This window comes from Lissotriton vulgaris, chromosome 3_1, assembly GCF_964263255.1.
Source record: "Lissotriton vulgaris chromosome 3_1, aLisVul1.2, whole genome shotgun sequence".
Taxonomy (NCBI): Eukaryota; Metazoa; Chordata; class Amphibia; order Caudata; family Salamandridae; genus Lissotriton; species Lissotriton vulgaris.
The window spans coordinates 65,101,085-65,128,367 of record NC_141689.1 but is presented as its reverse complement, the minus strand read 5'-3'; the positions used below and the strand labels follow the sequence as shown (position 1 = coordinate 65,128,367).

At 45.9% G+C, this 27,283-nt stretch overlaps 1 protein-coding gene across 1 annotated transcript; it reads left to right on the top strand.

Moving 5' to 3' along the window:
• The first annotated feature begins 313 nt into the window (after positions 1–313).
• LOC147725971 (uncharacterized) lies at positions 314–21,589 on the top strand. The gene is made up of 2 exons (XM_086960097.1): positions 314–874; positions 19,326–21,589. Exon 2 carries the CDS (start codon positions 19,534–19,536, stop codon positions 21,010–21,012), a length of 1,479 nt encoding a protein of 492 aa, XP_086816223.1. The 5' UTR covers positions 314–874; positions 19,326–19,533; the 3' UTR covers positions 21,013–21,589.
• The last annotated feature ends 5,694 nt before the right edge of the window (positions 21,590–27,283 follow it).

Sequence of the window (27,283 nt, the reverse complement as noted above, 5' to 3'; positions counted from 1 at the left end):
CTTGTATTTTGTACGTTTTTGTAACCTGCACCCTTATCACTTTTTTCTCCTATAATGCACCGATTGCTACCTCATGTATTTTGGTTGCTCACTAGTGTCACTTTTGATCCATGTAACTTATTGTTTGCTTTTGTATTTTGTTCCTGTATATCATTATTGGTCCTTCTGTGAAGCGCTCTGACACCTTCGGGTAAAGTCCGCGCTATATAAAATTGCATAAATAAATAATAAATAAATAAATTATCAAGCTTCCAGCAGAACAAAGACGTGTGTGACTAACCCTCCATGCCAGCAGGGGGCAGCAGCGGCATTCAGTGCGCAGCCATAGAGGGCAGCGGACGGTGCTGCAGCCTGCAGAAGAGACAATACAGCGCCTCGCCAGGGCTTCGCGGCGCTGTCTGCACCCACCGACGGCTGCAGAAGAGACAATACAGCGCCTCGGCAGGGCTTCGCGGTGCTGTCTGCACCCACCGACGGCTGCAGAAGAGACAATACAGCGCCTCGGCAGGGCTTCGCGGTGCTGTCTGCACCCACCGACGGCTGCAGAAGAGACAATACTGCGCCTCGGCTTCGCGGTGCTGTCTGCACCCACCGACGGCTGCTGCAACCTGCAGAAGAGATAATACAGCGCCTCAGCAGGACTTCGCGGCGCTGTCTGCACCCACCGACGGCTGCAGAAGAGACAATACAGCGCCTCGGCAGGGCTTCGCGGTGCTGTCTGCACCCACCGACGGCTGCTGCAACCTGCAGAAGAGATAATACAGCGCCTCAGCAGGACTTCGCGGCGCTGTCTGCACACACCGACGCCTGCACGGGGCTGGGCGGCTGCAGCGCGCGGGTGCATCTGGAGGAATAGGAGCGGGTGTCAGCTCAGGTAGGAGGCGCGCCCTGTGCGGCCAGCTTACACCGCCCCCCGGGAGGATGGAGGTGGGAGTAAGGGGGAGGGGGGGGGGGGGGTGCTCGAGCGGATCAGCCTCTTGCTAGTAAGATGGATGTGGAGGCATTGGGCGCTTAAACCTGCCCCTGCCCGGGAGGATGGGTGTAGAGGCAGAGGGCGCCTAGACCAGCCCCTCCCCGAGGGATGTGTACAGAGGTGCGGGTGCCTGGATCAGCCCCTGTCCGGGAGGATTGCTGCAGTTTGCTTCCTGTGGATGGTGGGGGTGCAGGGGTGCCTGGACCAGCTTTGCGCCGAGGCTGGGCGGAGTGGAGGCAGAGGGCGCCTAGACCAGCCTCTCCCCCGGGATGGACAGGGAGAGGCGGTGGGTACCTGGACCAGCCTCTGCCCTGGAGGCGGGATGAAGCTGCCTCCCTGTGGATGGAAGAGAGGCAGGCGGTCCATGGACCGACCTCCGCCCCTAAGGCTGGATGTTCTGGAGTCGCCTCCATTCAGGGGAACGCTGCTCTGGCAGGGAGGGGCTGATGTAGAAGAAATGAAGGGGACGGCTAGTAACACCTGCTAATTCTGCACTCCCCTCATATGTGTCTTTATTCTGATAATTGTCTTTATTGTGGCGCGGTGCCAGGTACTCCCAGGCGACGTAGAACATCTAGGCCTGAGGGCTGCAGAGCAACCGATTCGACGTCGGCCATCTCAGTGGGGTTATCGCCGGTTGCGGAGTTCTTTATACAGCCTCCAAACCACTGCCTGCTGTCGTTTTATGTTAATAAAATGTATTTCCAGCTGGCGTGTTATTATAACACCTATTTCCTTAACTGCGCTTCGAAGCTCCAGACCTTGGCTGTAGGCGCTATATAAGTACAATGCTAACTTAATCAACCCGCTCTGTTCTTTCTCACCGACAGACTTCTCGGGCATGCCAGTATGTTTACAAAGATGTATGGCTGCATTAAATTGTACCTTCAATGCTAACATTATTCCCTCTGGGTCCGAACCTCCTTGAAGTCATTACAATTGTACACAATGATTCACAAACAAATATTTACTGTCCTTTGGGTAGAACAAAGAGCTCCTCATAGACAGAAGACTCGTGATTTTGTGCGAGAAAATGGTTTTTATTTTGGTAAATACTGCACTTCAATAACATGTATTGCCGAAATGAAATCACGTATCTCTGAAGCCTCCACCTCTCTGTTCCCAAATGTGGGTAGACGTTCACTCCTCTCCCTGCAGTCACCAGTTCCAAACGGAGGCCCTCGGTGGTCAAAAGGCGAGCATGAAACAGCCCCAACAAGAGCACTATTCCCTTAAAGGTGACAGACACCTGAACTGTCCACACACCAGGCGTCTCAACCTTTCTGGACTTTGTTATAAAATGCATCAAAACAAAAGTTCATCTTGATCATGCGGGTGCAACATCACTTCCTGCCAATGGAAGGCATTGTTTCCGGTCCCGGAGTTTTATGTATTCAATTCAAGCATGCTTTATTCGACAAATGTCATAAAAGCATAAAATACATAGAATTCATCTCAAAGAATAAAAATATAAAATACATGATATCTGAAATGCAATTCATCTTAATTTTTTTTTAAAAAGGGCATAACATTCATATTAGCTCAAATACACATTATACCGCAGAATACCACAATTGCACAATATGGCCAAGTCGCCGCTACATCATTTTTTTCATCATTTTGCTCCTAATGGTCCAGGACCACCTAGGAACTTTGCCACTGCTATGTATACAGGAGGGTTAGTACTTGTACAAATAATTCTAATAGCTGCCTTGCCACTCCTAGTACCCAATAGTTTACACATTGGGCGCAACCATGCCCTGCGAGGGGCAGAGTACGCAGGGCACCCAAATAGCATGGGGGACCGGACAACAGGGACAAGAGGCCTTTCCACCGCTTGACCACCTAGATATAAATGCTCTAATTGGTAAACTCCCAACTCTAAGCAGAAAATAGAGCTTTCGATCCAGTGGCTTGGTTATGTCATCCCAGAATGTTTTTAAAATAGTCACATCTTTAAGATCCAGGAAGATCCCTGTGAGTGAAAGTGGAACCGTAGTCCTAAAAGCGTTTGAAGCCACCATCTCCCAGTACATACCCTTCAAGACCTTTTTCGGTGGAAACCTAGCATTGAGCGGATCCTCCCATAACTCTTGCATTCCTAACTCTACAAGGATCCCACCAACACACGATAACCATTTAGTTTTATGAAAGGTATCACTTTTGATTATATCCATGAGTCCGGCGGCAAATATTCTCAGTTCGGGAGTTGACCATAGGCGCCTCCAGTATAATACAGGTCGGGGATTGGCAATAAGTTCAATTGGTCTTAATCCTAAATCATAGAAAACAGGACGCATAGGGGTACTCTGGGGTAAATTAATAAGATTGCGTAGGAACCTATTTTCAGGTGCAGTCATTTTACCTAAATTCTCAAATCCCCAGATCTCTACGCCATAGAGGGCTGAGCTAACCACCTGGGCGTCGTATACACCAAGAGCAGGGGCAATTGGTTTTCTTAATGACTTAGCATGTTCTGAGCTCAATGCTGCAGCCAGTTGGCGATGCTTAAGCGTTGCCAGCTTAGCCTGTTGGTTCCATCGCAAATCATGTTGTATACTAACTCCCAGGTAGCTAAATGCCTTGACTTGCTCGAGGGGTAATTAATTCATAAATATATTGCCCTTATATGATTTATGTTGATTTAAAAGACATAAATTTAGACTTTAAAACATTTACTTCCAGACCTCGGTTGGAGCAAAAAAATTTCAAAAACACCCAACGATTTTTTGCAAACCACTCGGGGTCTTAGCAATGATTGGCACCTGCGAGGGTTGGGGCATCAACATTAGCTTCAATCAGTAGGTTGGCCACATCATGATTGTATAGAGAAAACAAAGGTGGCGCTAGCACACAGCCGTATCATGCCCCTCTTTCTACTGGGAACTGGCTGGTAACACTTCCAAGACAACCCCATCCGATCTGCGCATAATTATGCTCATGGAGTCTCATAATTAGCGAAAGAAGGGCACGAGGCATACCCATGTCATTTAGTACAGACCACAGGGTTGAGCGCAGAACGAGATCAAAGGCTGTCCTTAGATCAATAAAGGCAGCATATAAACTACCCCCACCTAATTGAACAGTCTTCCAGTAGAGCATTGCAAAATGCAGTCCTTGGTCGACAACTAATACAGGCTCTAAATCCTGCTTGGAGGTGGGATAGGATACTCTGCTCACGCTCCCACTCCTGCACTTTCTTTAAAATAGTCTATCAAAGATCTTTTGCCTGGTATCAATCAAACGGATTGGGCTGTAGTTACCGGGGAGTGACTTGTCCCACTTCTTAAAAACTGGAATAATTTCTGCACCATTCCACGATTTGGGTATAGGTGCTCCCTTTGCTATTAGGTTTGCCAACAATAGCATATACCTTCCCCAGGATTCTCTGTCATGCAAGAAGGTATCTGCTGGGACGCCATCTAAACCTGGCACACTACCTGGTACCACAGAATCTAGGGCACAGTCTACATCCCCTATATTAAATGCATCTTCCAAGAAGGTTGTGTGTAACCTCTAAACTTGTATTTGGTTCCACACTTTTAGCATATTGCGGCTTAAAATAAGCCACCCACTCTTCTTGGGCTACCCAGTTTTGCGGCTTTTCAGGCTGGCCCTCACAGCCCCACTTAAGTATGTTCCAAAAGCATTTAGAATTCTTTGGGGCACTAGCTTCCTTGAACTCTTGCCACCTCTTCTCATCCCAGGCTCGCTTTGATTTGGATATTACACTTTTATAGGCTACCCTTGCAAGACGTACTCGGTGCTGACCCAAATCATAGTGTGCTTGTCTACATTCTTTGGAATACCAATGTGGAAAGTGGGGGATTTGTGCCTTGTTCTCCTTGCATGGTCTAACAAACAGACCTTTTATTTGGTTAAACAATGTTTCATGTACCCTAGTACCAGATTCTAAGTCCAGATCCTTGCCACCTCTACTGGCATGTGCCCCCAACTCTCTTGTTACTTGCTTGAAATAAAATCTATATGCTCCTGGCATTTTAACCATTTAGTCTATCTTATGTGGCGCATGTCATTCGCAAGAACCATATTTGGGGAGGACACTTCAAATGATCCCCTAGCAGCCAAAGGCGCCTTCCAGTATGACAATTACATACATAGAGGATTGTGATCGCTCTCCAACCGGTCAACAACCATAATATCCTCTAGGTTTTCCCACATTCCAAGACTTCCTAAGATGTAATCGATTCTACTTTTCCGTAGACCACTCTTGAAGGTAGTAGCACCCAACTTGTCCTGCAATGTCCTACCATTGGTTACCCTCAACCCCTTGTTCAAACACATTGACTTAATCTGGGTTACCAGCTCAGTCCACCTCTTTACTGGCTCCAGTTCTAGTTCAGGAACTCCCCACTGCTTGTCTTCTTCATCTGTGAGGTTCCAGTCGCCACTTAGCAACGGCTCAAAAGTCGTATTAAAATCACCTGCTACAATTATACAATTATATGTGATTGCGCGGAGTATCTTTCTATGAGTTCTTCTAGGGTGGCAAAAGTCTCTGATTTCTTGCCCCTTGTACTCCTCGCATATACATTGTAGATATCTACAGGTTTGGTCTGTCTATTCTTAATGGCGACGATCTGTATATCCCTATGGTTTGAAGGGAGCACCTTTACGCTAACATCTAGGTCCTGCCTGATCCAGATAGCTAAGCCCCCTGAGGGTCGCCCTCTTTCACCTTTTTCCGCGGGTATGCTAAAATTAAAAAACCCCGGGAAGTGCTGTGCTTCAAGTAACCAGGTTTCCTGGAATAGACAAATATTATACAAATTGATGAACGAGGCCCATTCCGGGATTTGAATCTTCGCGTTCAGACCTGCGACATGCCATGATAACATTGAACCAAATTTATCAAGGCCATCCAGAAGGTTAGAATTCATATTTAGATTTAAATTTGGGCATTCGTTAACACCACCGGACATGGGGTTATCGTGGTCTTCCAATGGCCACGGAATTACCGGTGTGGAAGGAATGCCTGGAGGAGGGTCTACATGCAGGCTCATACTTTCCGCTACAATGCAGACTGAGAGGCCTGTTTGATCACCTTTATCTAGTAGTCAATCATTAGACTCTAAATCCGAGCAGACATGTTCGCTTTCGAATACTCGCTTATCGGTTTTAGCCGACCAATGTTGAGGGGGAGAAGATGGCAGAATGATCTGGGGAGCAACTTCTAAACTCCAACAGTATTACATTTTCTGCCATGCTTGCTTTTCTAAAGATCAATTCAATGCAGTCGGTTTTGCCCCCTTGATATATAAGCCTTTGTGCCCTGACAATGTTGTCTCTTATCACGGATCGACAACCCCTAGTGTGCCTAATCCAGTGAATTGCCTTATTAGTTAGAGATTCACTTGATTCTCGGTCCCTACCAGGGCCCAATTTTGGAACATTTACCGTATAGATTTTTGGTGTTTCATTCAAATTAGTATGGTGCTGTTGACCCCCTCTACCTATTGCAGCAATTTTATTATTAATTTGTTTGGACATGCTCAGTTGGTCATAATGACTACCGCTCAGTTTGGAAACACCACTTCTTTCCCTTAGCTGGGTTTCCCCTGGCAATACATTTGGTTGATTAATAACGTTAGTGTGAGGGACGTGCGACAACCCCTTCCTTGCCCTGGCTGCTTCACTATACAAAACACCAGCCTGACTCAAAACACTATCTCTGCTTGCGTGAGACACAATATGTTGGGCTGCCACATTTCCCTGGTCTATAGGTATACCAATTGTTTTCTGACTTGCTAAACAAGTAGGACAGGGACCATAACCCAACATAGTGTTATTTATTGTGGCGGTAAGGCTTTCAATCTTAGCCTGCATGCCCTCAACCAGTTTACATAATTGTTTGACCACAATGGTCAGGGCAGTGCTGTCTTCCTCAGCAGGAACGAAAGAATCGAGAAGACCCCCCAGTGATAGTTTACTAGCTCCTTGGGGAACATCAGTCTCATGTGTGCTGGGTTCGACTACTTCACCATCAATCATAGAACTACAGCTATCCGTGTTTGCTAAGACTGTAAACCTGTTTTTACAAACAATAATTGGATCGACCAATATGGGGCAAATAGCTCTATGATCTACACCAGTATTAGTGATCTCATTTTCCCCCTCAGCGTTCCCTTGTTCTTGAACTCTGTCACCTTGTTTTTTCTCCAGGAACATGTCAGGGACCACTATTGGACCTTGTTTAATCTCCCCCTCAGTACTCCCACGGGGCTCCTGGGGCCCCTTTCTGGCTTCAGGTTTGGGTGGTGGTTGGTCGTAAGTAGTGCCCGACATTCCTCAATTAGTTCGTCAATACGGTCCATAACACAGTTCCCCCCTGCATGCGTTACTACTTTCTTAGACTTTCTTGGCTTCTTCCCCTTTACCGACACACCTGTACCCTTGCTCCCTCCCTCCATACATTTTCTTTTCCCCATTACTTGGGTCTTCGTGTTAATAAAGAACCCGTGCAGTGTCAACAGTACCTTCTGGAGGTGAAATCAAGGGGGATGGCCCAGCTCAGCCTCCTCCGGCCCCCGACGTCCACAGACGGCCCGCCCTGTGCCCGGGCTTAGCCCGGCGCCCGCCTGCGCGCGTCCCGGGTTTGCAGGACGGGCCAGTTATTTAAAGTCCTTCTGGGTACATGGGAGGAGGGGCGAGTGATCCGGAGCAGCCCAACAGCGTCCTGGGGCTTGTGGTCCTCTAGGCAGCATCCAACCAGCACAGCGTCACCTGATCGATGCGTCTCCGCGGAGCGGAAGACGCCAGCAGTAGAAGTATCCACCGGTCACAGGGGGGAGGGGCGAGTGATCCGGAGCAGCCCAACAGCATCCTGGGGCTTGTGGTCCTCTAGGCAGCCCCCAACCAGCACAGCGTCACCTGAGCGATGTGTCTCCCACATAGACTAATAGAGCAATGACTTCGGGGAGCTGCAGTCCTGGATCTGGTGAATTGAACCAAATGCATTAACCAATAGGAAAATCATAGAAAATAAAAGCCCAGGAAAAAAAAACAATTGCGCTCCAGTGTCACGAGTTATGTTCAGACCTGGTTGACCAACACAAGGTGTTATCTTTTGTTAAGGGGTCGCCTTCCCTGTGGGGCACCAAGCCTGCTGTAGTTCCTAACACAAGCAAGACAAACTGACCCTCTTACCTCCGTGGTGTAGTAAATGATAGTGTAATTGGGATTCAGCGGGTCCCACCGCTAGGCCGAGGCGCTGGTACGCCAATGACAGAGAAGCGCCTACCTCCCCCTTCAATAGCATCAAGGCACACTCGGGTCTGTGTGCGCACATGCTCATTCAGAGACCGGGAAAACTCAATTTGTAGTTTTAATGATTGCAAAATAAGGTTAGGGTAATGTCACAGTCTGAAGTCTGTGTTCCTGCGTACGGATCTTTTCTAGCTAGTTGCTTGTCTTCAGAGGCCGCACAGCCGCTGTCTCATCCCACTGTTTCTTCTCCTTAGAGTAGAGTTGCGGGGGTCTTACTTGAGCAGGGCATGTTTTTTCTTTGTCAGCAAGGATGCCCTAGGCCTTGCACCGCAGCGCGGGGACAAACTAGCCTAGTGTAACCAGGCGCTTTATAAATCTGCCTATTCTATTATTATTATTATCTAAGCCTGGGCAGACAACCACACTTCGCTCGCGTAGTTTATGAAGTTTGCGCAAGTCAAGTTGGCGACTGCGAGAAAGCAAAATGACATCCCGGCCAATCTTTTTCCTTGTTCACAACATCAAGTTGGCGATCACGAGCGTGGAAAATAAACCTTCCGGCGAGATTTTCAACGTGGGGAGGTCAGGTTTCTCATTGCGAGTGGTCGCTTATGCTCGTGACCACTCACGATGAGAAACTACCAGTCCACGTTGAGAAAGCTGCCCCTCGAGTAAAAATCTACTCGAGCGGCAGAAAAACGACTGCTCGCACTGTGCAAGATGCTGTTTTCCATGATTGCACAGTGCGGACAAGCATCCAGCACTGTGCAATCATCGCAAACAGCGCACAACGCAGTTCGCGTAGCGCTAAGCGTAGCTCGCATAGTGTGAAGTGCACTTTGCTTAGCTACGCGTAGTGCTACTTCGCGAACTACGCCCGTGGTTAATTGTTTCTAGAATTCTTTACTCAGTGGCACAGGGGCAAAGTGACCAGAGTGAATCGGTGGACCCAAGGCTCAGCAGTCGGCCCTCATCAGCCCCTATCCAATGTCAGCTGGGGCCATTATCACAGTAAGCGCCCCGGGGTGCAGCAAGAGTTTGAACCTGCCTCCTGGGGCCCTGTGGTATTTTTGGAGGGGCCACAGACGCTTGTGTGACCTCTTCTTGTGTTTGCGTGATCTTAGAGAGGGGTCTTCGGTTTCATGGGGGTGTGGCATCGTGCAAATAAGCAAACCCTTCGCCTGTACACAATATTACAGATGCAGGTGTAGAGTTAAAGAGCGTCAGCACGTGCCAACTGAGCACCATTTAGAGGTGGCACACGGTCCGTGCACGCCACTTGCCGCAGGCGACTTCTCGATCCCGGAAAGGGTTTCCCCGGGATTTGCGAGACATTCCCTGCATCAGGTGCAGTCACTCACTATATCCCCTGCCGCGTTATCTCTGCCCCTTTCCCAAGAGCAGATTGCAGCTTGCACATTTATAGGACAGTGCATTAGTGAAAGGAGACCTGTCTGTCCCTAATGCACGGGCAAGATGGTGGCTGCACCCAGGACAAAGCGTTTACTGTATACTGTAATAAAACTGAATCAGACCTCACACTCTGCGGCTTTGACTTCATACACAAACACTGTCAAAGATCTCACGGACTTGAACTCTGTCAGCTTAGATATTTCCGGTCAATCCAAGATTACCTTAATGCCGCCTGCCTCCAGTTATGCATTCCTCCTTCTTTAAAAGCTTGTGTCACATTGAAGTACTTATTATATATAACAAGTTAACAATGCGTCTTACACTTACAAGGAAGTAGAGTTAACAGTGCAGTCTCCGTGGAGGAAATGGGTGCATAAACCATTCATCTTTAAAGAGGTGGAAGCTGTTTATTTCTGCCGAATGGCTCTTAACCAATAGTAGATTTGCTAAAAAAATCCAGAAACTGTGGTGCCAGAACGGTTGCAGAACTTTACTAGTATAACGAAAGATTATTTGTGCCCGCCAAACTTGATTCAGACCAGACTTAGGATTAAAACTATTCTGGTCACAGGATATGATGGCTCAGGCTCCCAGCTCCCTCAGTGACAGGATGGTCCAGGCTGATTGATGATGGCTCCCTCAGTGACAGTATGGCCCAGGCTGATGATGGCTGCCTCGGTGACGGGAGGATCCAGGCTGATGATGGCTCCCTCAGTGACAGGAGGGTCCAGGCTGATGATGGCTCCCTCAGTGACAGGAGGGTCCAGGCTGATGATGGCTCCCTCAGTGACAGGAGGGTCCAGGCTGATGATGGCTCCCTCAGTGACTGGTTGGTCCAGGCTGATGATGGCTGCCTCTGTGAAAAGATGGCCCAGGCTGATGATGGCTGCCTCATTGACAAGATGGCCCAGGCTGATGATGGCTCCCTCAGTGACTGGTTGGTCCAGGCTGATGATGGCTCCCTCAGTGACTGGTTGGTCCAGGCTGATGATGGCTCCCTCAGTGACTGGTTGGTCCAGGCTGATGATGGCTGCCTCAGTGACTGGTTGGTCCAGGCGGATGATGGCTCCCTCAGTGACTGGTTGGTCCAGGCTGATGATGGCTGCCTCGGTGACAAGATGGCCCAGGCTGGTGATGGCTGCCTCAGTGACTGGTTGGTCCAGGCTGATGATGGCTCCCTCAGTGACTGGTTGGTCCAGGCTGATGATGATCACAAGCGGGGTCCCTCAGGGTTCCTCCCTGAGCCCGACGCTTTTCAATGCATAAATGGCCCCCCTTGAGGACGTGGTGACACCATTTGATATTAAAATGGTAAGCTACGCTGATGACACTCAACTGGTCGTCTCCTTATCACAACTAATCGACCACCCAGAGAATTTGACCAACTGCCTCACAGAAATCCATAGCTGGATGAGTGACTCATCATTAAAATTAAATGGGTCAAAGACGGAAGTGATGCTCCTGGGGAAACAATGGACGTCCATCCCCTCAACAATCTGGCCTGACGTGTTCGGAGAAATCCCCCTCCCGAAGCGTGAAATCAAGACCCTCGGCGTATGGCTCGAACCAGATCTCACCATGAAGACGCAAGCAGCCAAAACCTCGGGCACCTGTTTCGGGCTCATGCGCACGACTCGCAAGATTCTCCCCCTACTGCCTCCTGCTTCCAGGAAACTACTTATCCAGGGACTGGTACTGTCCCGCCTGGACTATAGCAATATGGTCTACCTGGGAGCCCCTGAGGCCACCCTGACGAAACTGCAGCGGACACAGAACGCTGCAGCACGTCTGATCACCAACCTTCCCACTAGAGTGTCTGCCAGACCTGCCCTCAAAGCCCTGCACTGGCTCCCTGTGCGCCAAAGGGTGCAGTTCAAAGCCATGTGCATGTCACATAAGCTGATCAACGGATCTGGTCCCGCGATCCTCAGCAGCATGATCACCCCCTACAAAGCACCCAGATCCTTACGATCTGAGAATGAGCACTTGGCCATCATTCCCAGATTTAAAAAGGCACGTTCAGGAGGACGACGCTTCTCTGTCCAAGCAGCCACTGGATGGAACGCCCTACCACGTTCCCTCAGACTTGAACCCAACTACTTGGCATTTCGCAAAAAGTTGAAAACACACCTATTCCCTAATTAATCGTCTCTCCTCCCTCCCTCTCCCTCAACTGGATTACAACTCCTACAGCGCGGGGATGCCCTTGGGTCACCAGGCGCTTTACAAATCGCTATTAAATTAAATTAAATGGCTCTCTCAGAGACTGGTTGGTCCAGGCTGATAATGGCTCCCTCTGTGATAGATGGCCCAGGTTGATAATGGTTCCCTCATTGATACAATGCCCAAGGCCGATGATGGCTCCCTCAGTGATGGGATTTCCCAATCTGATGATGGGTCCCTCAGTGGAAAGTTGGTCCAGGCTGATGATAGTTGCATCAGTGACAGGATGGTCCAGCCTGATGAAGCCTTCCTCCGCGATATGATTGGACAGGCTGATGATGGCTCCATCAGCGACAGGATTGTCCATTCTGATAATGGCTTCCTTAGTGGCAGGATGGCCCAGACTGATGAAGCCTTCCTCAGCGATCGGATGGTCCAGGCTGATGATGGCCCACTCCCTGCACTTCGCTTGTTAGATCTCTTTGAAGCCATTAATACCTTTAACCACGAGGCATTCATTATTATGAAAGTGCTGATCTGCTCATGTGGTTTTCAGAAGAGTAGCGCATATCAACGACTAATTATAATTAAATATCAAAATTTGTGCCGTGTACCAGTGCTTCAATGTCCGACAGCATGTCAGGACCATCCTTCCCTCTTTTAAGGTGAGCTTGAAATATTAATACCGAGCAGGACAGCTATTGTGAATTAGTCTGAAAGCCTTTCTCTCTGCTTTCCAGTCTTTCTTAACTCTTTGCAATTCGTGGGAAGTCATGCAGCACTTCATTTTATTGGATGTGTCAGGTGAGTGCTCAGTAAAACATGTGGCAGGATGCATCATGTGCTAGAGGAAAGGTAGTCGCAATGGTGGCCAAAAGCACTAATACTCAAAGATGGCCACTGGCCATTAACAAGTGAGAAAGGTTTCCTACATTTCTCCCTTCAGCAGTGACCACTTATTACATTAAATCCTTCTTGTTTGACTCCTGTATGACGTTTGGCAGCCAGCCACTCAGCACAGAGTGCATCTTCCTTTGCAAGCTCAGGCAGTCTGATTTGAGCTGGCAAGGATGTGTATTTAAGGCTGAAAAAATAACTCCATAACTCCACGTAGGGGCATACAGGATGTCAGCAGGGGCACCCAGTAACATTATATTTTGTGCCCATACAGCTGACCCTCTGGTGTCAGTACCACATTAGTCATCCCTGCAACAGGGATCACACCCATTCATAACTGTTTTTATGCTATAAAATTGTATGGTCTTTTTTGCGGCCCTAGAGGAGTTTTACAGGAATTCACTGTTCTGTGGGCCTCATGGCATATAGGAACTGCTAGGCACAACCACTAAATATGTTTGCTGTTGACAACCACTATCTCCCTATTCACTTGTATTCTTCCCGATTTGAGGTCTGCATTTTACAGGAGGTGATCCCCATTTGCATAACCCTGTCTACCAACAGCAACATAATGATAACTATCAACAGTGATTTGCATAAACCGGGTAGCCATTGTGGGAACCAGGAGCTCCAATTTGAAAACCACTCCTCAGGGGCACCCTCCCTCTTTATGCATGCTTCTTTGAAGATTGTGCAATGCTTGGATGGCAAGCAACAATATCCTATTGTCCATGAAAGTACAGCTGATCTTGGCACAGACCCCTCCCTCTATTGCGGCCATTAAGTCCAGTACATATCGGTGCTACATTACCATGAGGTTCATTGCTCACATTTCTTCTTTGATGGAATTGAGGCCGAGGTCCATGCTGTTCATAATTTTAAGTATCTCCCACTGCTTGATTAGGAGCCAGTGGGCGTTATCATTTGTCTGCCTGGTTATGAAGGGTATCAACACCCTTCTCTCCCACCCACTAGCTATGTTTCTGTGAACAGTATAAATTCTTCTAGAATGTCTTGGAATTGAGCCCAAACAAAAGTCAGCAGCTCTCCTCTCACAAACTTGGTGCAGCAGGGTTGTCTTCTTCCTTAACTGGCGCTGGTACAAGTCTGATAGTTCTTCTCTAGGAATGACCTGGGTCAAGGTGTGCATGGTGACCAGGGAACACAGTCCTCTCCACTTGGAACAAGCTGATTGGAGGCGTACTCATCTTATTTCTTGTAAAAATCCATCAGTGTGGAGATGCCCCATTGCATATCTGAATATATAAAATCACCCGCAGTTAGCATTCATGCCCATCAGAACCGTTCCTTTCCTCTGAAACATAAGGAGTATATTGTTAGTTACCATACAATCAAGGGTTGTCCTTTTCCTTCTACCAAGTGTATCCACCTACCTCGGCATCCCGGAATACCTGACATGGTGGTCCCACTTTCATTGAACCTCTCCCATGCCACATATTCCCCTTTTAATCCACGAGCTGAACGGCCCTACATAGACATTCCATGTTGGGGGACCATTTGTTGTTTTGAAAGACCGATCTGATTACACTAGGAGCCACTGTCCGTCCACAGATGGATGCTGGAGCAGACATATTTGTGCACTTGGTCACAGGTTTTGCTATCTCCAAAAATCTCTTGTCTGGGAAATCTCGGGGCCATGTGATATGTCCCCTATGTGGCCCTTCCTAGGCTTTCTGTCCTGCTGGGTTAAGATATAAGTGGGCTGGGTTAAGATGTATAAAGATGTTGGATTGGTGTCATATTGGATTATGTTCACAACTACCCTGTGGGTTCAATCTTGTTGGGTTGGATCTTACCCCTTATCCTACAAAGGTAGAGGTATGGCAGACATTTAGCTTTCTCAGGGTCTACTTCTTGAGATAAGTAAAGCCTCTCTGCGCCTACCGCATGTGGATTGAATGAACAGACTTAACATGACTTGGCTGATGCTTGAGAGCCAACTGAGCTCATATGCTGGGACCATGTGGCATGCAAAAGGGTGATGTGCGATGCTGGTGTTCAGCTTGGCGTAATTGTATGTGACAAATGAGAGATCCCTACGCGGCACTGTGGTTCCCTATAACTAAACTTCTTTTGACTCAGTAGTTCCTCAGTAGTGCTCAAGTGTGGGCCTAATCCACAATAGGCAGATCATACAAAGCCTTACAAGTATGCATAAAGTTTATAGTGAAAAAACAGTTTTTTGTATGGGTCTTTAGGGAGTCACCTGTGCTCCTCTGGTGGCTGTTTTCTTTCTGACAAGTTAGCATTTTTTTCATGGATGATGTCGTCATTTAAGGGCGCGACCACACATTGGAATGGTACACCCACACACTTTTTCCATCCCCTTTGAGGGTCTTGGGTGATAAGCATACCCCTCGCTGTGGCCCTTTGGCTCTTTTCTTCCATTTGTGAAAGTTTAGTAAATGTTCTTTCCTTTGGATGGTGGGTGTTGAAGACAAGCCGGTGTTGGTGCACTTCGTTGTCCTTGCTGCTACCTGTTTTTGACTAAGACCATTGTTGGTAATGCAGTTAATTAAGCATTATGCTCCGTTCTCAATGGTTTTTGGGGAACGTGTATTTTGCCACAGCGGTGTGATCCCATCAACCTACCAGTGAGGTATCGGGAGGTGATCCTTGCTGGTTGCGTCTGTCAGTAATTAGTGGAGTAAGGGTGATTATTTAACATTTTGAAATGACCGATCCTATTATTAAAAGCAGTTGAGCCCCCCCTCATCCTACTAGGATGTTTTCGGGTCTTTAACAACAATTTGGCTCTGTAGGTCGAATCAATGTTGGTTATTTGGAGTATAGTTCCCATGAGTTTTGAGAGGGATAGATTGTGGTTTTAGCAGGGGTTCTATGAGTGTAACTTACTTTCTGACATGGGCTAATCAGGGGCATGCATAAGAGTGTGGTTGCTGCGCAAGCCCCTTCCCGAGACTATTTTCCTCCTGGGGCTATCAGTTTCTTAATTTACTCCCAGTTACACATGCTGCTTTGTGTGTATGCTACATGTGTTCTGAAATGTGGGATGAGGGGGGCGTGTTGCTGTTGGTGTGACTGGTGCTTGTAAAATGCCCGGGGACACGCTTGATATTTTGTACTTTCCCTGTTCCTGACACGCAGTGTGTCATGTGGCCCTCCCCAGTGGCATTAGATATCTAGCTTTGGATAATCTCGACCCCGCCTTTGTGTCTTTAAACTTCTTTTTTGTCTAATTGTTGCTAATGTTTTTTCATTTCAGTTTTGGGTATTTCCCGTAGTCTCACTGAATTCATTTTTTACCCCTACCCAGCAGGGAGAGGGTCAGAGGCTTCTCTGTGGCTCCCTTCCCAGATCTATGCTGGCCCCTGGGGTCCAAAGTCAGGGTGGTGTTTCCTTTATTGAGCTTGCAAGGCTGGTGCAATGAGCTTGGAATATGCTTTGAACGGCGGTGGTCCTAGTAGGGGTACAAAGGGATACCAAAGACGATGATAGACAGAGTGTTGGAGCAAATCAAACACCCCCCCCCAGTCAAATGATCTGGGTTTAATCCATCATCATTCTTTAGCTCAATCCGCCACCCCAGTTCAGACATGGCCATATGCAAATCAGTCTGACCCTGTGCCTCATGGGAAGAGTCCAGCCCGAACTGCCAAGCCATGCCTTCCCTGGACCGGAGACAAGCATCCTGGGACCGGTTTCTGGCTAATCAGCCGCCATCAGCGTGGCTAGCTTGAATTCAGTGGCAAAGTGAGCAAGGGACCCAAGTCTGGGCATACCATGCCAACTTAGGGCGAACAAAGCGATACCAAAGGGGATGATGCCTGAACTCGGACAAGACGGAAGTCCTCATCCTGGGATCCTCGCCCTCCGCCTGGGACGACTCCTGGTGGCCCCCCACCCTGGGAACCGCACCCAAACCGACAGACCACGCACGCAACCTGGGCTTCATCCTGGACTCCTCCCTCTCCATGACCAAGCAAGTCAACGCCGTCTCCTCGTCGTGCTTCAACATCCTGCGCATGCTACGGAAGATCTTCCGGTGGATCCCCACCGAGACCAGGAAGACGGTCACCCAGGCACTCGTCACCAGCCGACTGGACTACGGCAACGGCCTCTACGCCAGAACCACCGCCAAGCTCCAGAAGAGACTCCAACGGATCCAGAACGCCTCAGCCAGACTCATCCTCGACATCCCACGACACAGCCACATCTCCGGACACCTAAGAGACCTGCACTGGCTCCCGGTCAACAAGAGAATCACCTTCCGTCTCCTTACCCACGCACACAAAGCTCTTCACGATCAAGGCCCGCGGTACCTCAACAACCGCATCAACTTCTACGCTCCCAAACGACACCTCCGATCAGCCAGTCACGCCCTCGCCGCCGTCCCCCCCCATCCGAAGAACGACAACAGGAGGAAGGTCCTTCTCCCACCTGGCCGCCAAGACCTGGAACTCCCTCCCGACCGACCTGCGCCTGACCCAAGACCACCTCGCCTTCAGGAAGAAGCTCAAGACCTGGCTGTTCGGGCAGTAGCAGCACCCCCCCCCCCCCCCCCCTAGCACCTTGAGACCCTCCGGGTAAGTAGAGCGCTCTATAAATGTCTATGATTGATTGATTGATTGGACGGAGTGTTGGATAGTTCTAAGAACAAGGGTACCCCATAAATTGAACCTGGGGTTAACAAATGTATATAAACAAACAATGGTTCGACAACTGTCCAACAAGATCCCATCAAAAAAAGTGAGAGCGTTTAGTAAATTCACGCTAAGGAGCTACATGCATAGGGAATTTATACAATATTCATTTATTTGTAATTTTAGTTTTTCATAGAAAAAGTTTCAGGTGCTCACATAAGTGACAGTGTGCAGGACGTGACATAAGTGACCAAAAGTGAAACAAGACATCACATAACAACAAGATAGATCCACATAAATATATACAATAAAACAGGGGAATTTTCTTGTATGAGTCGACGACGTTTCGATCTATATGAATCTAGATCATCATCAGGACGGAAAGGAGCCTCCTGAAATCAGAGTTTATTCCTGACTTGTAATCCTGTTACGTAAGGAACTTCATGAACGTTTATATTAACTGTCGTCATTTTGGCACAAATCAACTGAAGACTGCCCTGTTTTTTCACTGTATTCGCAAGGGAGCAGCTCGATTTCTCAGTTGTAATTTGTTTGTTCAAGTGAAAGTCTAAAGCTGTAACGGAGCCATAATCCACCGGGCACTAATCTCCCTCGACGGGGGCAGCACTTGGGGGTCTCAATCCAGAGGCGTATTGCGTCCTCAGTATGCAACGCCGGGATGTCCTACTTCCAGGACACACCTCATGCACCCACTTACAGAACCACTCATACTCACTCATACCCACCACAGACATGCTCAGAGACTCGCACACCGACTCACAGCCCCCCACAGTCATGCATCCACTCACAGACCCACTCAAGCACTCACTCACAGACTGACTCTCACACTGATTGAAACACTCACAAACCCAGACACACTCATACCCACTCACACACCCACTCATAGACCCACTCAGATACCCGTGTACCCACTCACAGACCTACTCAGACACTCATGCACCCATGCAGCTACTCCCAGACCCACTGAGAGACTCCCACAACTACTGAGACTACCATGCACTCACTCACAAAGCTTACAGTTAGGAAATATAATTTAAAAAAACCTTAAGTCACAAAAAACAAAGGTTACAGTGACGTTATAGTTAATGATGCATTCCGTTGTAAGAGCAATAGTGTCTCTACCAAGAGCAAGACATCAGCGGTGTGCGTCAACTAGCTAACAGGCTAGATGTTTATCAATGCTAGCTGAAAAGCAAAAAACTTTCAAACTGTAATGGGTGATTAGATCTAAATAAACAGGTTTGTATCACTTCATTTTGCAAATACATTTCTCTATGCATCTAGGATGGTAGCAAACTTATAAGATCATAGGAATAATAGGTTGATTCATAAAGTTTCAAATCGTAGTGGGTCATAATCCCACCAACTTCATGAGGATTAATGAGATAGCAGGGAAATTATGACTCACTGATTGGAAGCCACCAAAGGGATGGTGGCCTGCGAGGGACAGCAGACCACCATCCCATTTTTTTTTAATGGAGCATGTTTTCTTTGAAAGGCAGGGACTGTGTTTAAAAACAAAAGTTTCTTTCTTTTAAAATGTTTGTTTGAGAGTTGGTAGCGGTCCCTCTTGACCACTGCATACTACTGCCCAACAAACCTTTCTTTAATAAACAAAGGGCTAGGGTTTCAAGGGGCACCTATCCTTTTGCAAATGCATTACCACCCTAACTCAGTAGTTGGTTATTTTTCAGTGTTTTGTGACCATGTTTCAGTTGCAAAACATTCATACGTATCATACCAAATTGGTATTTGGGAGGAATGCACACCCAATTCCCGATGTTGGTCACAGTCCCAATTTAGGAGTTGGTGAAAGTTTACTGACTCCTAAAATGTGATTAGTACATTCAAAAAAGAATTTGAACGGTAAATTGGAGTGTTAGTGACTGTTTACATTTTTAGTAAATCTGGCTACAATCCTTGCTAATCAACTAGACATAAATAGTAGCTGTTATAAATGCATTACGAGTTTCTGAATTAATGTTAATTTTTTTCCCCATCAACAGAGATGACAGTCTGTAGTGAACCGAAGAAAAGAAATTATGAATGATGAAAAAATGTGAGCCACGTCATCTACTTCAAGAGGAGGCAAAGTGTTATCAACACAAGAACACGAACTCCATTTAAGCACCCAACAGTTCACAAAGAAGGCCTCTTATAAATTGAACAAGGAGACAACTTGTTAGAGCTTCTAATATAAGCCAAGTAGGAGACATGACCAAAAGAAAAAGGAGTGCTATAAAAGGACGATTTATGTGTTCTGATTGTGGAAAGATATTCAGTGCAACTGCATCACTTCTCATTCATCAGATAGTGCACACAAAAGAAAAATCATATTCATGCAAGGAATGTGGCAAATGTTTTGGACTTTCTTCAAGCCTTAAAGTTCACCAGAGAATACACACAGGGGAAAAACCATATGCTTGCAACATATGTAACAAACGGTTCATTCAGCTAGCACATTTCAGAACACACCAACTAACGCACACACAAGAGAAATCACATGAGTGTAGTGAATGTGGAAAGAGATTTAGACAGCATGCACACCTTCTTTCTCACAAGCGAACACACACTGGTGAGAAACCACATAAATGTTCTGAATGTGGTAAGTGCTTTGCCCAGGGATCACACCTTAATTCTCACCAGCGCATACATACTGGGGAGAAACCACATACTTGCAAAGAATGTGGAAAAAGCTTTGGACTAAAGTCATCACTTACTACCCATGAACGTATACACACTGGAGAAAATCCTTACACGTGTAATGAATGTGGAAAATGTTTTAACCAGTCATCAAATCTGGCCACTCACAAGCGATCACACAGTACAGATAAACCATATGAATGTAATGAGTGTGGAAAGAAATTCAAAATGTCTTCATTTCTCATTACTCACCAAAGAATACACTCAGGAGATAGACCATATCGGTGTAATGAATGTGGCAAGAGCTTCCGGCGAGCATACCACCTTAAATCGCACAATTCAATACATACAGGTGAGAAACCCTATATATGCAGTGAATGTGGGAAGAGGTTCAGCCGGTCGGAACACCTGGTGACACACCAGAGGACACACACAGGAGAGAAACCCTTCGCGTGCAAGGAATGTGGAAAGAGATTTACCTTGTCTGGGGACCTTATAAAGCACAATATAGTCCACCAAGGTGTTAAACCATATAGTTGTCAAACATGTGGGAAGAGTTTTAGCCGTCGAACTTGCTTGATCAAACACCAGAGCATGCACTCCGGTGAAAAACCCTATTCCTGTAAGGAATGTGGGAAAAGATTTTTCTGGTCATCAAGTCTGCTTGTTCACCAGAGAAAACATGAAGGTTTAAAACTCATTCCATGCGATGAATGTGGTAAGGAATTCAGCTCATCGTATCTGAAAAGACACAAGGAAACGCATACACAAGGAAAGCCATTTGCATGTAAGATCTGTGGAAAGTGCTTTAGCCGCACTATATACTTACACAAACATCAAATTGTCCACAGTGGAGAGAAACCATATAAATGTAATGAATGTGGCAAATGTTTTAAAAGAACAACAGAACTACTGTACCATGAAGGAATGCATACAGGTGAACAACCCTATAAATGTACTATGTGCCCGAAGAGTTTTCACATATCTTCCGTCCTTGAGAAGCATCTCAAAACACATGACAAAAAGAAAAGAAGAAGAAGAAATATGTAGTAACTGTGGAATGAATTTTGCTGAACTTGATGCTTGATGACTCACCGGTGAATGCACACCTGTACAACATAAGTAATTTCAGTAGATACCGATACTATTACATTTAGCTTGATAGATCCGTTATCTGTTACTACTTTCTTGCATTATTTCCCAAGAGGTTGTTCTTGGCAGCTAATTGATCTTTATTTTGTCCCTTTCTAAGAAAGGATTTATTTCCCTGCTAAAGTTGGTGGATGAAAGGGCTGAAACCAGAGCCGAACACAAGCTAACTTGATGTCCTGTAATATAGTACCTTCCATTCTGGCATGTTGTTCCCTGCCTTTCTAAGTAGTCCTAGTCCAACTGAGTGCAACCTAGTACTCTCATTTGATTCTTGAGAATACGTAATGAAGTTCAAAACAAAACTTAACAGACAAATCAAATAAACATCCTTCGTAATAGTGGCTGAAATCCCTCTCAAAAGTGTTTTTCTCTCACATCCAGAAGCATGATTTCTATTCCCAATTTGACATGTTCACTATGCGCAAGAATATCTTGTTAATCTAAACCTGCAGTTGCAATAAAAATGATTTCCTTAGTTGTGGAATATGTCCTTTTTCATTAACTATCCCATCTCCTCATTTTAGCTCCTAGTTAAAACAGTATTTCAATTCTAGTTTCTTTGTTCCTTACTGAAATAAATCTGGTCAATCACTTCTCCTTGTACCAAGGTCATGTGAAAGTCAGAAAGAGAAGAATAGTAAAGAATAAGGAGCATTGCCATATTGAAGCACATGCTGGATTCAGCACAGTTGCTTATCTTTCAGATTGTTTCACACTTCATTGTTGGTAAGTCAGCATCACAATATTGGTTTGCTTTTTTAATTTCCTTGTACATTTTTCATCTTGGCATAGTTAATTATACGTACCTGTTTTTCCTCATATATTTCTGGTTTTGTTTGGTGTCTTCCCATTTAAGGCAAAAAAGCAGACAGTGAGAAGTGCTCCATGAAGCAACAGTGATTTTTGGTAGGGCCACCTTCTTTTTTGAGAAAATGGTTTCACACTATGTATGACAAAACACTGGGGGACAAAGATGAATTTCATTCTAGATGTTGCTGTGGTGATACCACCAAATCAAATTTTCTAATAAATAGCTGCAGGTGAATGTTTTTTTGTAACTCTAAGTGGTGTACAGATTGAGAAATAGGATAGGAACTATGCTAAATTTAGGTAATAGCTCACTGAATCAACATCAATCAGAAACAAAAGTAACATGTTGCAAGTTATCAAACAGCAAATATATTCATGGAGTTCAAACCATTCCTGCATTTATTTTTGACACAGGCCCATGACCTTTACACTCCTCATAATCCATCTCTTGTCAGCCTGGCTAAGACCTTAATGAACGTGCAAGTAGGATTTTCTTCTGTACTGCAGAAAATTAAATTACTGGGCAGGAAAATTAAACTTTACAACAATAACTAGATAGGGAGAGAGAGAAGAAATGCTCAGATGTTACCTACCTAAAAGTCCAACAGATGTATTATGCTTTTGCTCATTCATAAGGCTATTTTAGCGCATGTTGTTAACCCTCCTGAAAGTTGTTTGGATGTGATCTAGTTGTAACTCTAGATGATTACCTCATTGGACAATGTGGGAAATGCAGTAAAGGAGATCCAAAAATAATCGTGTTACGAAGTCTCAAGAAAAATTTAAATAGTGGCGTTACACCTTGAAGAGTAGAGGAAATTGAACCACTGCTGTTTGAGGGTGTTTGGAGACTCTTGTCTAATGAATAGAAAAAGAGAAGGATTTAATCAATGCTTACTTTTTGGCAAATTAGCGCTTAGAGACCCCAGGGTTATATAGCGCTATACAAATCGAAAGAAATAAATAAAAATAAATAAAATAAAATTAGGGCATTTTTTAAAATAAAATTCCTAGAGCAGTGATTGTCTCTGTAAGCCTAGTACTGGAAGATCAGGAAAACTTTCATACTTGGTCAGAGAGGAGATCACTTCTTCAAGTGTTAAAGGAGATTTGGTCTCTCATCCTTATGAAATGTTTGCAGACGAGTCAATCTGATCTTATCATGCCTGTAACCTTAAAAATAAAATCTCAGATATCACTGCACATTTAGTTTTATTACATTCTGGAGTAGCTGGTACATTTTTAGACACCACTTTCATTATATTTCTTTCAGTATCTATACAAAAGTTGGAGACTGCAGCAGTACTGGCAGTAGACCGACAAGAATTATCTTCTGTTACTATCACATGGCAAGTAAGACATGTTTATGTTTAGATGCTTATAAAGCGCTCTAATGCCGAGACGTCTTGGCGCTGAGAAGTGCAGGTGGAAAGGACAACCATAAATTGGGCTTAATGGCTGTAAACAGCCAGGTTTTAAGATCCCTCCTAAAGATCTGAAGATTAGGTTGAAGCTTCAGGGGGAGCGGCAGTTTGTTCCAAAGTTTTGCTGCACAGTGCGTGATTCCTATGCTCCTCCCCGCCCCCATCTCGCCCTCCTTGCTTTTGTGGTTTTAATGAGGCCTGAACTGTCCGACCTAAGAGTAAGAGTCGGGATGTAGGGTAGGAAAAGATGTTGGAGATCATCGGCGCCAGTGCCATAGAATGCCTTATGCACCAGAGTTAGAGTTTTAAATTCAATGTGCTGCTTGACTGGCAGCTAATGCAGCAATTTACTGCCCGCCGAGGTTGACTGACCTCTGGGAATGCCCAAAAGGAGTCTCGCTGCAGCATTTTGCAAAGACTGCAGTTTTTGCTGCTGATATTTATCGATTCCCAGGAATAAGGCGTTGCAATAATCCAGTTTGGATAAGAAAAGAGTTACCATCACTGCCTTTTGTAGCACTTGCGGAATATAAGGAAAGATTTTTCTCATAGTTTTTAAAAACACAATGAAATAAGGCTGTTTATCTGAGGGCCAAAATTCAGTTTACTATTGAAAATGAACCCCAGATTTCTGACCTTCTGTACTGGCGAGGGGCAATCTCCAGCTTCCGAGGGCCACCAGGATCGGTTCCATAGGGCCTGGCCCAACCCAAACTCCATCACCTCGGTCTTGTCTGTATTTATTTTCAGATGGTTCTGGCTCATCCAAGTCATAATCTCGGTGAGGCAAGTGTGGAACCTGGCTGCTGTGGTCTCTGGCCGGTTAAGAATGGAAATGACAAGTTGTGTGTCATTGGCGTACGAGACCAGAGTCTGGGACTAAGATAAGTGGAAGGCAAAGGCACATTTCCTATGAAATTCACACTTTACTAGTATTGCATTGTACAATTTGGACTATGTAGTGCCCCAGCTGCATTCTAATTTTTTATGTGTGAGTTATTGTGAGAGTGTATATTGACATTTTGATCTTTTCCAAAACTGAACAAGTGCATATGTGTGAGATGTTTTGCAGTGCCTATGAGAAAACCATTTGTATGCTACACAGTGGAAGTGTATTTTTCATGCTGAAAAGGTCGAATTTTCAGGATTTTTCCTCAGTCCTTCTGGCTTACGTCTGGATTCTAAAAGAGTGGATACAATTGCGTAATGGCCTTTTCAAGTTCAAAGTTTGCGTGGCTCCACCATTTTCATAGGTACATTTTCTGCCACCGTATCCCTAATCACATGATTTATTTGCAAAGGAGGCCGTTTTCAGTTGACTACAGAAGCCAAAATATTGTTTCAAAATTTATGGACAGTTTACTTCTACTCTAATTTTGCATTGACCTGACCCAAAACTGCCATTTATTGTAGAGGGAGATGCTTCACATTTTGCTGTAGGAAATGTTATTTCTCAAAAGATCATTAAATCCAGTTGCATTCTCCTCTAAACAGCTCATCCCAGCTGAAGCTAAATAATACACATGTGTCCTCCTCTCTGTCACACTGCAAGTAGCCTTCCCAGTTTACATGTAGCTGATGGAGGCAGATGTGCATGCGGGTCTGTGTGTGGCACTAAGAGTAGTAGGCCACAAAGGCCTCTTCTGGTAGCAGTGCCATGATTGAGGACTGGTGCCCGAGAAAGGCCTTTGGAGTGGGATCACTCAGGCTAATAAGCAGCAGTGATTCCCTTGGCATGGAGACTAGGGTGGGTGGCCACTGAGTCCCTGGCTGTGTACACATGGCAGAATCCAGGCCCTGGCTGCGAGGTAAGGAACCACTGTCAGTGCGGAAATATGGAGGTCAATGCCCTGAGGTACTCTGCACTCTGTGATTGTGTTCTGGATGCTTCACTGCAGATCACTTCTTCTTGCCAAATGCAAAAATTTTAAATGTGGCTATTTTAATGGTACAAAAATAATATGTTGCCCTAGAAGATTATCTGATAAAGACAGGTCTGGCTCTTTTCAACTGGGCAGATGGAGGAGAGAACAATGTCAGGGGTATCTGTTTATGCACCAAAAGGGGCAGGAGGCTTTCCTGTGGCACACAATTCATAATGTACTGACTACAGCCACAAGGCCCTTAGTGACAGAAGGGAAATGGAACATCATCTTACCTAGAGCTCGGGCTCCTCAGGCCTATTACTGAGCGCAGACTCTCTATGGACCCCGTGTTTGCCAAACGGTCATCTTTGGGGGGTATAATGAATGTGTGTTCACCAGAAAGTCATTCCCAGTCTGACCTCTCTCATGGCTCCCAGAGCACCAACCTGTAGTGTCACCTAACATTGATGAAGATTCTTTCCATATCACGCCATTGCCGTGCGGCGCATTGCCAACCTCATTTAAGAGCACAGTCACGTGCACTGCAGAAGTTCACAGCCTACACAACCCATGGAACATGTACAGGGGGTTGTCTTGAAGAGGAAACGAGGAGGGACACAGCAGAACGGAAAGAAGCCTAAGATCTCTAAGTTAAGCAAACCGAGAGAGACTTTAAATGCAGACCCTCCAATTATTGAAGTCCCCCAGGAAATACTACCTGCAGTAAATGGTGTGAATATGGCTGAAATTGCAACTGGACTGCCGCCGACCGAGGACGCTTATTGGTTACAAATTGGTGCTCTTATAACATCCTTCTTGGAGCCACTAATAACAAGACTTTCATTAATTGAGAACAGGCTTGAGAAATTTGAATGTTCGATAATGTCCACTCTTGGAGGCATTGAGAACAAAATAGTGAGTTGTGGTCAAGGTAATGAGCTGGTGAGGGAGTGAGGAAGGGACCCTGCTGCCTGCCTTGGCATTAATGTACCATTGACTGTGGGTTTGGTTGTGCAACCAACGGACGCTAATGAGCGAAGGGGCTAAATAACGAGTGGGGGAAGTATAGTGGCCTTAGAGTCACAGGGTGCCAGTCATACTAATCACAGGAAATTAGAGGGTCGGTCCCAGAAAGCTGACCCAGTTTCGAGGGGGAGTCCTACTGGGAACGAGGTAAAGAATGTACATCACCATCTAGCTCTCCCCCTGAGTGCTCACCTTATGTTGTTGTTTTGACTGGTGTTCCAGAATTAGAACATGGTAAACTGGAATCTTATGATCAACTAAAGAATAAGACAATTCATTGGCTAAACAACAACAGAACACTTCCCGGAGAGGTACAGTCTAAGATTTTATTTGTGAGAAGAGTGAGCCGGGTAGGTTGTAGACCAAAAAACGTAGTAGGAGATTGTATTGACATTCATTTTGAAGATCCTAACCTAGTGGAGCATGTTTGTTGGGGCTCCCAGACAAATCTACCATCTCTCATCCAGGCTAGGGATTTAAGTTACTTTTATATCCTGCCAGATTCCACGCCTAACTTTGGTTACCATGAGTGTTTCAGGGATAGGACTGGCCGGCCAGTTATGATGACCAGCAGGGTAAATGGAGAGAGTAGTGAGAAACTGCCAGCAACCTTTCAGTATTAGATTTAGTGTATTGGATCTGGTGGATTGACTGACACCCACTGATAATCACCAGGACTTAACCCCCAAAGAATACGCTAATTCAGGGGAAATAGGGAGTGGGGACTTAAACCAATATTTAAGGTCAAACAATGAAGTGGGGGATAACAATGATCCAATACCTAGCTTAGTTAAAAAAGTGGGGGAGTTGGAGAATACTACTGTCTCATGGTAGTGGTGAAGTTGACTTCCGTTTAATGGAATTAGTTCAAACCTCCATTGGAATTTGTAGCCCTGGAATGGTGGATGGATCCCAATTGGAGGGAAACGGTAGGTTGAGTAAATAACGGACTCCTGGAGGCCCTAGAATTTTATCTTGGAATTTTACAGGTCCTGTGTCTAAACCAGATCAATTGGATTGAGGGGACTATATTGACTCCCACGA

What these genes read in the sequence shown, in the direction of transcription:
- LOC147725971 (XM_086960097.1), top strand. Translation starts at nt 19,534, where the DNA reads ATGACCAAAAGAAAAAGGAGTGCTATAAAAGGACGATTTATGTGTTCT.